The sequence below is a fragment of the Neolamprologus brichardi genome, chromosome 7 (genome assembly GCF_056152115.1).
Source record: "Neolamprologus brichardi isolate AB-2024 chromosome 7, ASM5615211v1, whole genome shotgun sequence".
NCBI classification, from domain to species: domain Eukaryota; kingdom Metazoa; phylum Chordata; class Actinopteri; order Cichliformes; family Cichlidae; genus Neolamprologus; species Neolamprologus brichardi.
In genome coordinates this window covers 66,637,353-66,652,122 of record NC_142110.1, presented here as the reverse complement: position 1 = coordinate 66,652,122, position 14,770 = coordinate 66,637,353, and the positions used below count along the sequence as shown (strand labels likewise).

Sequence of the window (14,770 nt, the reverse complement as noted above, 5' to 3'; positions counted from 1 at the left end):
CACCCGATAAAGCAGCAACTTTCATAAAGATGAAAGAATTTAGACCGTTTTTAACTGTCAGAGTTCGTTTGACTTTGGGACCTGAAGCTGACAGAGTTTTGGAACCAGATTACTCCGTGAAGCTCCTCACTACGGCAGCTGTAATGCTCTGACAATCCATCAAGCAGTGCAGCTTACCAAAGTTGTACTAAAACATTTTTTACAGATTTCTGCAGCCAAAATCGCTTCGAGTTTGGATTTTTGAGAAAATTAAAGGATTTTAAGTGTGCCTTATAGTGTGGAAAATACGTTATACAGAAGAAAAGAATATATCGTGATATATATCGTTACCGCACATGATTCAAATTATATCGCGATATGAATTTTAGGCCATATCGCCCAGCCCTAGCTTGCGCGTTGTTGGTCAGCACTGTTTTTGCTGCTGTGCTTGGTTCTTGAAATGTTCGCATAAATCACATCAGAAGAGTCGTACATTTCCAAAGGTATGTTGCACAAGTGCACATGTTTACTCAGCAGTTAAGCGCGCTGCACAGCTGTCTGGTTAACAGTCTTGATGGGCGAGTGTATGTTTACGTATAAGATGTTTTGAATTTCGATGCTTCGAGGAGAACAAAGCAGGAAATGACCTGCCATTGTACAATGGGTATAACGAGGGAGTGTTTGATTTTCTCTGGACTTACCTGAGCGCTGACATACTTGGCAAACCACTCCCTGCCTTTTCCATTCTCTCCACTGCACAACTCTCCAAAACGAGCCTTCTCCTCTTGGTCAAAGTCCTCTCTGTGAAAACATGGGGCTGCTGTGAAAACACACTTTAAAGTCTGCTTTGATGAAAATGAAACAGAGAAATCTGAAAAATACAAAGAAGATGGTTCTGAAGTTTGGACCAACTGACAGACAAAGGCTGAAGATGTAAAAAACAAAAAATACTGGCAATCACTGATTTATCATCTGAGCTAACAGCCAGCTCTTACAGGTGATTTCAGAAGATTGCTTATGTTTATTAATGTGAACGATGTCACTGCTGTCCCAGTGAAACAGCATGGCTTTAACAATGTAGTGAAATTACCTAAAAAGTAGGTAAAAGTAGCAGCATTGCAGGGCAGCAAATATCCAACTGCATACTGCACAACATTCAAACTCATCTTGTGTATTTACTGTCTGCCTTCATGATGCACAGCTTGCTTAGTCATGCATTACTGCATTAGCATCTACAGGATGCGGCTCATCATATCTCGAATCCTTTCACTATTATATTAACCCTTTAAGACCTACCATAGAACCAAGGCCGCCAGAGCTTACTTTATATTTTTACATGCTGTGGAGCCATTTTTGGGAGCATTTCAAGTTGATATACATCAATACAACCATTACAGCCCAGATTTTAATAATATGTATGCATTAAGTCCATAGTAATTACATAAATTGCAAAAAAGTGCAATAAACTACAAAAAAATTGAAAATCGTTTTTGTTTTTTTTACATATATTTCTACTTGGAGAAATTTAAGAGGCTTATCCCTCAAAACTTTAAATACAAAAAAGTTGCAAAAATAGTTTCCAACAACAGGAAATTTATTTTGAGTGTCTTCATAGTTTTATTTTTGAGATACACCAATTTTTATATACTGGAGGAAAAACGAAATGTGCAAATATGATGCAAATTTGCAAAGAAAACCGCATGTGCATCAAAATAAACTATTTTAAGCAGTGCAATTTGAGTTCTAAGCATCCCAGCAACTATTCAGAAAAGCATAAAGTCAAACATGACTTATAAAAACACCAGTATAGGCTTTTAAGGCCTACAAGTAAAAAAAACTACATTTCCCGCGAAAATGACATCACTTCCAGTTTCGGGCAGGTAATGGCGGACATGCGATCGTTTGCGCTGATGTCTGTTTCAATGTGGGAAGTGTTACGAACAGCTGATCGGATCGGCAAAGCGTGTTTCTGGAATATTATGTTTTTGTTGCTGCAAGTGCTTTTTATGCAGTTTTTGCAAAGTTATATGTGGAAGGAAACTGTGACCGAGGACAAGCTGATGGCATAAGATGTAAGTACAACTCCTCCGGTTTCATATGCAAAAAAAAAATATTGCGCTAGCTCACGTGGTTCCGGTTCTACAGGGATTTAAAAATAGTTACGCAAAACTGAGCGTGCCCGCTCCGACTGGCTTTAAAGGGTTAAGGGACAATCAGAAATCCACTAAGAGGGTGATGAAGATAATGAGAGATGACTGGACCGTCCCAGACAAAGGTAAAGAGGGCAAACTGCTGAATCAGAGTTCTAATGGCAAGAAGATTTTACTTTAGGATGAGATGTGTTATGGCATTGACCCACAGAGAGGTCACCATGTGACCTCTCTGTGGGTCAATGCTTGAGGGGTCAGAAATAAACACACCTAATAAAGTTCAATGAAATATGAAGCTGTCCTGATATTTAGATGTGTCTTTGACCAACCTCACATTTCACTCCATTAGATTTCTTACGTCAGCAGACCAGTGACCCCCGTGACCCCGCCGCAGTGTCCTGAGAGGCTCAGCGTGTAAACCACAAAGCACGAGCACCAAGGCCACGTGCTAAACACAGAGGCCACTGTTCAATTTCTTCACTTCTTAAAATATGCTCGAGTGATAACAGCAGAACCACCCATGTGTGTGATCGTATAGTGCAAACACTGCTGCTTTAACATAAACGTGCCCATGGCTACATTGAGACACCCTGGTTGGAGTTTGTAACCTCCTCTGTGTTCAAATACCAACGATATCTTTTCCTTATCTGGCTTCCTGGACAGAAAATAGCACTCTGGTAAATATCAACGCCACCTTCACCCAACAGCTCTTTCCCTGCGTTGATAATTTGGTGGCTTCCATCCAGACCCACACGACGCTCGCCAACATCTCTCGCAGGCGCTGTTGGACCGTCAGCTCCTCTATGACTTTGCTTTGGAGTTTCTGTGCTGTAATTAGCTTCCTGCATGTATTTTCACAACATTTCTAGCTTCATAAAGACAGGCTGTTAGAAACATCCACTAAATCTGTTGTTAAAACACAAACACACACAGACGACATCAGATAAAACCCATCACACCTACGGTAGACTCGTCTCCGCGATCGACATGGAGGGCTTACAGACTCTTTGATCGAGACTTCTCTACATTCATTCTTTCATCATCACAAAACAAGTTTCAAAAATCTAAAGGCGAAAGGCTAACACCTTTTCATCATACCAACTTACATTTTAACAATGCAAGTTAATCCAACGCCCTTTTCACGCCCTTTTCCCAGTCCCCACAGATTCCCATTTTAAAGCGCTCACATGAATAATTTTGTTTGCAGTATGTGCGTCTGTGTGTTACATCCAATATACGGATGCAGTTTGTTCACCAAGCTAGGTAGCATTAGCTGTTAGCTTAGCTATCCACACTCATGCCCAAATATGGTCACTTCTAGCTCCAAGAAATGAAACATAGTAGCTAAAACATTGAAGCCTCAGCAGCAGCAGGGCTTACAGACTCTTTGATCGAGACTTCTCCACATTCTTTCTTTCATCATCACAAAACAAGTTTCAAAAATCTAAAGGCGAAAGGCTACCACCTTTTCCTCATACCAACTTACATTTTAACAATGCAAGTTAATCCAACGCCCTTTTCAGTAAACACCGTCCGCAGCAACCTCACATGACTCACGGTGCTTTCAAAGCCCACACTTTTGTGTGGAGATCAAAGCATTTCAGCCCAGATCGTCTCACCCTGCCTTGTTGATGTCATGTGGTTCAGATCTGACAGTTCACTTTCAGCAAAAGACAAAAAACCCCCCAGAAAGCTTCAATAGTCTCAAAGAACGACTGAAACAAACAGCGGATATCAGGATGATCGTTTCTCTCATCTTTGTCCGTTTTTTCCAGGGATCCCTGTTTGTAATTTCCCACATGTATGGCACAACTCTGATCTGTTTCAAGTCAATGACATTTCAGTAAGTCAGACCTCTTCTATTTGCAAAACATGATGCAACAAGTATGCCACTGATTCATCCTAAAAAACCCACAATTTTCAAGTTGCATGTTTTCTTACGAATGCCGACGCCGTACAGACGGTGGATACTTGTGCAATTTCAAAACTTTGCATCATTTTTCTGTCATTCTGCAAAAACTTATGGGATTACTCCATCATTTACCAACACAGAGAAGCAGACAGTTATTCACAGCTATCACTATTATCCATATCACTAATTAACCTTTAGAATGTGTGAGGAAGCCGGAGCACCTGCAGAGATCACACAAGACTCACTCAAACACAAAAGACCCAAAACAGTTCAAAACGTTGCTCCTTACTTTCCATGAAACACCTTCTCCACATACGTCTTCATGAACTGCCTCCTCTCCACCGTCTCGGCGTCGGCCTCCTCCCCGCTGTGAGCCGACGAAGACGACGACCTTCTTAGTTCCCATTCATGAGAGGGCGGGTCCATGTCATTTTCACTGTCTGCCGACTCTGTAGCATCGCTGTCGTTGTTTCCCTCCTCTGACTGGTGGTGGGAGTTGGGCTTGGTTGGAGCCATGGGCTCTGGCAGCTGGTGCACTCCTGTGGAAGAAGCTGGCTCTGGGGAGAAAATGTCTGTGTGTCCTTGGTGTTGACCTCCATCTATGTTGAGAGTCTTGGTCTCTGACGGTAGGTCGAAGTCTATTAGGTTGTCCACTGCCACACCCTCCATGGTGGAAAGCCTCTTCGTTGTGACTGTGCAACAGTGGTGTTAAACAGAGCTATTTACTGCTGTGCAGGAACATGAGAGTGCTGGTCCCAGTTTAGGTTTCCACTGAAGCTGCCGGCCTTGCTAGGTTAGGATTCTGCAGATCATTCCACCCCTGAGGGTGCTGACCCTCACAGAGTGAACTCACAAAGCATCTGTGGACCAATGAAAGAGAGAAATCAGCAATATTAGACCATGTTAAAATAGACCGTGTGAACATAATAATTTTAAAAACACGCTTGACCTGCAATCCAAACAAATATCACGTGGTTTGATCATGTTAAACACCACTAACAAAGGAATATATTTGGCCAAACGCTGCAGTTCCTGTTAAGTCCACTTGAGGCTTTCTTTGAAAGTGAGCCAGTCCCCACAGATTCCCATTTTAAAGCGCTCACATGAATAATTTTGTTTGCAGTATGTGCGTCTGTGTGTTACATCCAATATACGGATGCAGTTTGTTCACCAAGCTAGGTAGCATTAGCTGTTAGCTTAGCTATCCACACTCATGCCCAAATATGGTCACTTCTAGCTCCAAGAAATGACACATAGTAGCTAAAACATTGAAGCCTCAGCAGGCAGACTGCAAAACCAACAGCCACGTCCATCTTTTATATACAGTCTATGCACAAACGTCCTCCTAATACATGGGTTTTATGCTTTATATAAAATCATGCCATGTGTTACAAATACAAAAAAAATAAATCTGAGATCTTTTTGTTGCTGGTGTGCTGAAGTTTTTTTTTTTTTTTTTTTTACAAATGTTCTCAGTAATATAATTTCAGACCAGGTACAAATTCAGAGCATTTACGTGAAATTGATCCGTATACAGACATCGGCATTACTCATTCTGAAGCTTTACTAATAACCTTTCAGTTACTGATTTATGAATTTCCAGCCACTCCTATTGCAGATCACTTCAAGTTCAGTTCATTTAATGTGATTATTGAGTCCACTACAATGTCTCCTAATGGAGATTTTCCTTGTTGATGAATCTAAAAGATTCAGTTCAATATTTATTAAAAAGCAACATCATGATGATTTGAAACATTATATTTAAACCTGGTTTAGCTATAAAGCCTTGAACTAACATTTCCCCCCCCGAGTTTGTCCTTAAAGCAGCATTTCTGCAGGACTTGGTGCAGTTTTGCAAGAGTGGTTGGGTGGAGGTGCTGCCTTAAAGGCCAAAGTCAGAGAGTAAAGTAAACAAACACCTCAAATTACAAGAACGACTGCAACCCTTACTTTGCGACGGTCAGTCTAAGAATCCTTTTCTGCTATGAAAAAGTGAAAACATCCGTAATGAAGAGAAAAGAGGGTATTACAGGCCGTGTAGCTGTAAATGTAAATTTAACAGCCAATAACAAATTGTTATGTAAATAAATCTATACAAGTTTACTTCTTTCTAAATTTGAGATGATAAAACAAAACCGGTGTGATGTCTGACTCAACACCAGGCCTATAAAACGTGTCTACGTGACACGGCACTTCTTATTTAAATGCTTAAGGTGTGAAAGTGAATATAATTTCCTGTTGTTTCTGATCGCAGACATTCTGCAGACAGAGTTAGCTGAGCAGAGCAAAGTATGCTTTGTGGTCTGACATAAAAAAACCCACAAACCTCCTGATAGGACGCACTTGTCCTGACTCTGATGCTTAAAGAAGATCTTTGTATCTCAGAAAGCTGATCCTTACCTGGATGCATCAAAACAGATCTACTGATCACTTCTCAGAGGGAAAAAAGAGCACGAAAGAAAACGAGCAGCATGTTGTAGCTCCACACTGTCATTTCGATCCTGTTCAGTTGTCCTTGCTTTGAAATCTCACACCCGTTCATCTCTAAACCTCAATGTTGTATTTTTAGAATCTATCCTTTCATCATGTTACAGTGCAAATAACAGCAAGTTGAAATGATTGATTAAAAACCACAAAGAAAAAGGCAAACAAATCTTAAACTGTACTGCTATACATCTCCTGACACACACACCTTTCATCTGGTTTGAAATAAATGCCCAGTCATGGGACAAACCGCCTTCCCAGGATTCTTCACCCAGCAACAGCTGGCATCCTTCACACACACGCACACACACACGCACACACACGCACACACACACGCACACACACACACACACACAGAGCCCCTGGGCCAATGCTTGTCATGCAGCTCTGAAGATGAGGTTATATAATGCAGCATTTAGTGAGTAAGACCGAGGGTGAAACGCTCGAGATGCACAAACACACTCATGTGTACCTAAACACCCACATCACCAAAGACAAAGCAAACGTTTGGCCTGCAGACGCTGCTTAACTTACTTCCATTGTTTCCTCTGAGCAGGACGCTGGCTTGACCTGCTGTCCCCGGTGACACGGCTTCCTCGCCTAATAAAACTAAACACTAGGGGTGGGGAAAAAATCGATACTATGTAGTATTGTGATATTTTGTTTGCTAATAATGTATCGATACAGGGACAGCAGAAATCGATATTTTGTAACAAACAATGTGTTTAACTTGTTTTTGCAGCAATAAACATGTTTTATTTTAATTAAGTTTCAAACTTTTTTATTTAATGTAAAATTATATTTTGTTTTAATTTACTTTCAAATTCTTCAGTTGCTGAAGGGGCTGCATAGTTTTCATAAACTGCATAGTTCAGAATAGCTATAATTGTACCAGATGGTTGATTCAGTTAAGTTGGACTAGACTGTAATACAAACCGTTCAGTTTGTCAACAATAAAACTGAAATGAGAGAAAGACTGAGTGTGAGACTTTGATATTAGATAAAATGAATATTGATAAAGTTTACCTTTATGTACAGAATTTGAATATCGCAAAATATTTTTAAAAATTGCAATAATATCGTATCGTGAGTTAAGTATTGCAATAATATCGTATCATGATAAAATCGTATCGTGATAATATCGTATCGTGATAAAATCGTATCGTGAGTTGTATGGTGATTCCCACCTCTACTAAACACCAGGGGGCGCTCTTTGATGTGTCTGCAGTCTGGCTGTCACTCTAACAGCCATGGTTTGGTGTGCAAGTCTGAGTTTAGGTCAGGGTTCAGCATAATTTTTGACAGAGTTAAAATCCCATCGAGTAACTTAACTGGATAAGTGGTAAAGAAAATCATTTACCTTTGCAAACAAATCTCAGTATTATTTTTTCTGGGTGGGAAGAATTTTATCCAAGAATCTGTGACCAACCGTTAAATTTTCACTCGGGATTGTAAACTGAGTTTTGTTCATTTGATTTAATTTTCATCATGCTTGATTAGGTTTAAGAGTGGTTGCTAGGTGATGGAGTCTGTAATAAGACCCGCCCACCTAAGGAGTAAGAGCAGGAAAGAAAGAAATCAAAGATATGTTGATGACAAATGTATTTGTGTTACAGCGAAACAAATCAAATCTAAGTCTCCATTCGAGTCGTACTTTTATTTACTCAAACCCTCTGAAGGTTAAACGTGGAAAATACTGGAAAAAGTGAGCATCTTATGTGAAGTTTAAAGTTGGTTTTGTTCCTTTCTGTGATTAATCTGACACACTGGACTTCTGGTTATAACTCAGTGTAAGACTTGACCTTTCATTGTCATTTTGTTCCCTTTATTCGAGTTACAGCTTACAAACATCTCTTAGACCTAAAGGCCAATTATAGGCTTGACAGTAAGCCATTGTGTTTCATACTATTTAAAGCCTTGTGCCAATAAAGGCTTATCAGTTGTTGGTTTTGTCGTTTAAAAAAAAGGTGTTGCGTTTCCTTTCCCATTGATTTCCTTATGAGCCCTTCTGATTTATTTTGCAAGGCTTGGCATGGGGCCATCCTTGGTTGGCAAAGACTTCCTGTGGACAGGACGCTCTTATGAATCACTACGCATTTCCTGTTAAGGTGAAGTCACAAGATCTTTGACACTCTATCCTTTATTTCTGCAGTGGAAGTGTAGATGGTAGAGGTTTCCACAGACACGTCACTGGATCAAAGGTGATCTCTGCTTGGCTTTTTGAGCCTTCAACAGTCTGCACCGATGTTGGGTCAGGCGATTGTGGAGAATGGTCACTCCTTGGGTTTTCTTTGGTTCTCAAGCAGTGGTAGATGGAGCAGATGAAGAACGGCCTGCTGGTTGAACTGGTGCCAGTGTTCAACTACAGACTTCAGCTATTTCTGCCTCCATGTCTTCTTACAGCTTTGAATAGCGAGAGTGGTGTAATTGTCTCTCGTGTTGGTCTTCCTCCACATAGCACCAAACTCCAACTTGGATCGCTTATTGGACTTTTTCCATTAACCACAGTGAAATCATTTCTTAGCTAAACCTCGAGGGTTTGGCTTCATTTTGGATCTTTAGTAGTGGTTTAGAAAGGCTGCTCATCAGAACTTTAGCTAAGTGGAGTCTTTTGTTCTTCATTTAACAAATTCTCCATCTTTAAACATGTTGCCAGTGAACCAAACTCGATGTATTCATCTTCTGACAGTGAGCTCACTTTTCGCTGCCCTGATTATTTCAGTAATTCAAATATTTCAGGAGGTTATGCACGACCCCTTTACAATCTCTCAACGTGGGGTGGCTGACGTGGGGCGGCTTTGTAATTAGAGCCCACACCATACAGGCATTAACACCCAGAGCAGCAAGTCTCCGGCTTACGTCCCAACAGGTCAGAACATTAGGTGCATTTTTATGCCCATGCAGTTTCTGTCTTTCTTTCTACACTATCTTCGTCACTACAGGCATAAAAAACTTTCCTTTTCTGAAACAGAAACCTTCACTTTATCCGTGACTTGTCTCGGAGAAAGCAACTTAACCCACGATAAATAGTTTTACAGGTCATCCAGGCCTTCATGGCTGTAATTGAATCATCTGATCATGTTTATGTGGTAAACATCTTGCATGGGTTACTGAGCATATGTCCTACAGTTAAACAGTCGTGCCTGTGATGCTCAGAGTGTGAAATGTTGCTTGTCACATCTCTCCCCTGCAGCACTTCTTTTAGATGCCCGAGAAATCAGCAAAGCCCCTCAGTCAGCAGTCGTGATTCCATGTTGAGGATGGATGGCAGCGGTACAATCACCTGCTGGCCAGTGACGCCATTTGGCCTGATTAATGTGCCCCGTCCTGCCACAACAAATGCACACACACACACACACACACACACACAGAGTCAGGGACTCTATAAATCACACTCCTCTCTGACTGCAAAGGATGCAGGATTTTTGCTTCCCTGAACCAGAAAGGGAGCTCCCAGCCCCCCCTCCTTCGCCCTGAAAATACAAACACACAGTGACATGCAATCCCTGAACCCAAGTGCACACAAACACACACACAGCCCCTCCAGGTAGCATGCACAGAGGAGGGTGGTTCAATCGTGATGAAAGATACTATGAAGCTCGAGGGCTCCAGACCTTCTCCCATCTCATTTTCAGTGAGTGCTACACGACTCACACAGGGAAGCCAGAGCTGTTACGCAACCTCCCCCCGAACCACTCCACCCCCAGGAAATATTATTCAACACACTTGTCTGCAAAAAAAAAAATCTGCTGAGCAAAAACGAACAAGGCACCCCCGACACAGTCCATCCATCTCTGTCGCCCCGGCTTTCTGAGCCTACAACACCAAACGCAATCCAATAACTCAGCTTTCTCCACTATGTCAAGCATTACAGAGCATCAGCTCAGCGCACAAGCAAGGTGACTCTAAGGTCTCCGGCTCAGGCCACTCATCCATGTCTGTTCTCAGAGGCATTCCTGAACAATGCTCGGCTTTAATTCAGGTGAGAACCAATACCCGACTTGGGATTTCCCTGACCCACAATCCTTTGCAATTTGAGAGGGTACATATTCAGTGTCCCCATTAATGTGCCTACTGGGATGTCTCAGTTACCAAAACAAAAGCAATGAATGCATTTTCTGGATGTTCCTTTAGAACACACACAAAGTCTGAAAAGATTCGGGAAGGAGGCTACTTCTCCTTCCTCCTAACTCCTTTTCTTCACATGATGACATCCACCCTGTTAAGGTAACGCCCTTCCTTGTATCTCAGGTATTGTGAAATCATTTAATTTTACAACTTTCACAATGTTCCAAAGCAGTGAAAACAGTGTAACTGTATTCCAAGCAGTCTGCAGTGGAAACTGGAATATCCACAACCTGCACAGTGACCAAAGCAATCACAAGAAGGATTGTGGTGCAGCACTGTGCACCTCTTTGTGACTGATTTCAGCATGCAACAGCCAGCATAAACCCGCAACCGGTCAGAGACCAAGACGATAAAAAAGATGGATGTAGCTTTGTGGAGGGAAAACTATAGCCCATCAGACGCCACCAGATGGCGATGGTTGTGATTGGAAAAAGGCCTTAATGGTCGTGTCCAAATTCATGGGCTGCATCCTCCTGAGGACCCGGCCTTCGCGGTCTACGTGGGTCGGGTCTTCAGAAGGTCGGGTAGGCCGGAAGTAAATGGCCGTGAAATTGGACGGTCTAGCCTTCTGATTAGCGTCACCGCTGTCTCGGTGGAGTTTAATAAACTCAGCCGTCTGCTCCTTGCTGTCTAAAATATAACAGGACACTGGCGTAAATTCTCGACCGTCTCACACTTCTGTTTAATCAGTTTTCTGTTTGACGTTTAGTCAGCTGTGTGAAAATCAAGGAGGAACCCACCCGGGGGATTAATAAAGTTTTATCTAATCTAATAACTTTAATCTCAGCCAAACCAATTTACTCACGAACAAACAAAACACTGAAAAAAGCCCAACAATAACATGTTTAGGTTGTCTAAGTGACTTATATATTACGTTTAACCCGAGCAGCGAAAGTCCGCGGTGATCTGAACATGATGAGCCGGGAGTTGTGCCGTTCTTGGCCGCTTCAGTAACCCTCGAGCTCCCGGCTTGCTATCGAGCTGGTGGGTAGCAGACGTCTCCGAAAACGTCGAAGCACTTTTGCAAATATGCAATATCTTGATAAACCGAGCAGATATTTGATGTTTGCACAGCTACTTTCTCGCCTGAAAATATGTTAAAAGTTTATTTTGTGACCCAGAAAGATTAGTAAGAGTAATTTTAAAACTTAGTAGCGGCCGCCATTGTTGGCAGCTGAAATTTGGCTGGGCCGTGCTATGAATTCTGGGATATGGTAGGCCACGAAGGACACACCTGACCCATCCTTCAAATTCGGGGAAAAGGAGGACGCATTTGTCGGCTGCATTCGGAGGAGTCTACGAATTTGGACAGCCTTCGGCGCGTCGCTGTGACGTAATCGGTCTACAAATGCGGCCTCGGGAGGATGCAGCCCATGAATTTGGACACGACCCATGTCTGTTTACAGAGGTCAAGGCCTTTCTTGACCTCTGTAAACATTTTGCTGCCGAGTGGACTGTCACTCATGTTGGGTCATACATCCTGGTATTTGGCTGCAGTATAGATCACAAGCTACTCATTACAGTTAAATAGTTACCATGCTGTATATGGAATGTATCCAAACCTGTCAAACAGGTCAGACAGGATGATGACAGAGCAGTCAGCTATTACAAGTATTTAAAACTATGTTATTAACATCTCCAGAGCTAAGAGAGTACACGGGAAAGCTCACAGTTTTAGAGACCAGAAAGACTAAAGTCTCTTCCCGATGTCCATCTTATGAGGAAGTAATAAAGTTGTTTCTGACAGAGGTGTTTTAGCTGTTGGCTGGGCAATGAACCTTCATAAAATCAGATAAAGCAATGCTATTGTGGATGGTGAACTTCCTAGTGCAGATCCATGCTGTGATAGCATTTTACGCATTGCACCTTAAGCCCCACGCCCCCGGTACGGGGGGCAAAAAGGAGGAGATCACGTTTAATCAGTTATAACGCGGGTTGAGAAATATAAGTCCAGACATGTGTAGTATCCACAGAAACCTCAGAATCTCAGCTAAAATGTCATATAAACCATTTCTACAACCACCAAACACACCGAAAACAAGCCGTGATTAAACGAGCAGTTACGTAAATGCGCAGAAGTCCGCTAAACAAACACAACCGAACCAGAAATTCTTCAGACTTCGTGTAACCGGCTAAAGATGGGCTGGTTAGCTTCTGGAGCTATCACTGACTCCACACACCAAGTTTCACCACGATCAGACCAAAATTCACTGAATGAGTCGCAAAAGAAGACCACAAAAACACACAGCGGCGCAAATGCGCTAAGACAGAAATTGGCTTACCATCCCAATTTCCTCCGTTATTTTCGCCGGTAGCCGGTAGCCACGTGATTAACAGTAGTGGCGTCGTTACTGTGAATCTATTGGCTCAAACGATTAAAAAGAGGTGTCAATCACGCAAATTGACCAAAAGAAACCAAAGTTACAGCCGCTCGGAGTTTAAAGGGCCAGAGGCCAATCAAACGCTCTATGCGCGCTGCAGAAAAGGGCCGTTACCATGTAAATGTGTGGTTAATTTTTCAAAAATATATTTAAAAAAAAATTTTTTTTAGGCCTGTTAATAAAATTTATTAATTTCTGCTCTTTAATACCTAAAAAAAATCAACTGGCATGGTGTCCAATTGTGTGCCAAAATTGGGCATTTTTGTACAACGTCTGGATATTCATGTATTGACAGGGCTGTAATTTTTCACTGTTTCACTTTAGAAACATAAATCTTTGCACAGATAATGTTTATATGTTGGTTACTGAATTTCTGGAACCAAATGTGATCTGAGGCATATTTTTCAAAGGGTTATATGCTAAAAATTAAAAAAAATAATTAGGCGAGGATAAAATCTACTTACTTTTTCTGTGTTCCAGTCTCAGTAACTTTGACACAGTAATATCTGATTCAATATTTACACCTCTGATGAAATTTCCCAAGTGTTAGCTTTATTTTGATACCAAGATTGTAAGGACAGAGTTTGTAATTGCAGAGAAATAATCAATTAAATTTGGGCATTACATTTTCGAGCAGGAAGCTCAGAAACCCCCTTGGGGCTTAAGAGGTTAAGAGGCAGCAGGGAGCGGGTGCTGTGGGGTCAGAAACTCGAGTCTTCAGAGGTGCAAATAAGATTAGACGACCTCAGAAAGAGCTGTTTGTGTAATTACAGGGTGTTAAAACAAGGGGGAAGTGAAGCTGTGTGGGACAGTTTGGAATAACTGACAACACTAATAAATGCATCTTTATAAAATCCTGCTACCCAGCCAATATATCAGTTTAACATTAGTATAAAACTGAGTTTTATGGTGCAATATAAACAGGATTTAACAGCAGAACTGCAGCGGCAGAGAGCGACGGCTGAAGCTCGCAGGCTTCTGTCACGTGTTCAGTGGATGTATGACAAGCAGAAGTGTGTGACGGCAGATTGGTGAAGGTGTAGAATCTCGGCTGAGGGGCCTGCACTCCAGATAGGATCTCCTCACCACACAATAACTCTAACTAATGTTCTCAAACCTCATCCACAACATCCACCATGGATTTTTTTATAGTGGTAAGAAAAATCCAATGCAGAGGTCACAGAGAACAGGACTCTGTACAACACTAATACCAGCACGTCAGATCTCTTCCTTCATTTTCCAAACATGACTCCCTTGTGTAATGTTCCCATTTTCTCATAATGAATCGTAAATTAGAAAGAACATCAGTCGCAATCTCCGAGAAACAGCATAAACCCTTTCCTCGCACTTCACGACAGAAGGCAGAGGCTGGAGGGCAGCGCGGCGATGCAAGCTTCATTTACAAAGGCAGCTAAACACTTCTGCCCCACGGATGAGGAGAACTGAGCAGTGAATGCTGTGAAAACTGACAGGAAGTTCATCTCCGTGCAGACTTCCAGATACCACCAAGCACAGTCCCCATCTTTGTCACACACACACTGTGGTGGTTCCACACGGAAGATGGAAATAGGCACATCTTCACTCGCCAGTTAGAAGTCTCAGTGTGAAGGAGACCGTTTTTGCTGACTGCATGATAAAACTAACATCATGTTGTATTGAACATTAGGGCTGCCACAAACAATTATTTTGATAGTCGACTAGTCACCTATTATTTTTGCGATTAGTCGACTAATCAG

The 14,770-nt window shown here is 41.9% G+C and overlaps 1 protein-coding gene across 3 annotated transcripts in view; it reads right to left on the bottom strand.

Moving 5' to 3' along the window:
* kiaa0513 (KIAA0513 ortholog) overlaps positions 1–14,770 on the bottom strand; it is a 31,142-nt gene that overhangs the window by 14,106 nt on the left and 2,266 nt on the right. For 2 of the 3 annotated variants that reach the window (XM_087844184.1, XM_087844186.1), the window contains exons 2-3: positions 4,331–4,901; positions 681–780 (exon numbers count right to left, since the gene is read on the bottom strand). In XM_087844184.1, the coding sequence (XP_087700310.1) occupies positions 681–780; positions 4,331–4,710 (480 nt within the window). In that variant the 5' untranslated portion in view covers positions 4,711–4,901. Of the gene's footprint in view, positions 1–680; positions 781–4,330; positions 4,902–6,441; positions 6,738–14,770 lie in introns of those variants that run through there. The other variant, XM_087844185.1, reaches the window with a different exon arrangement.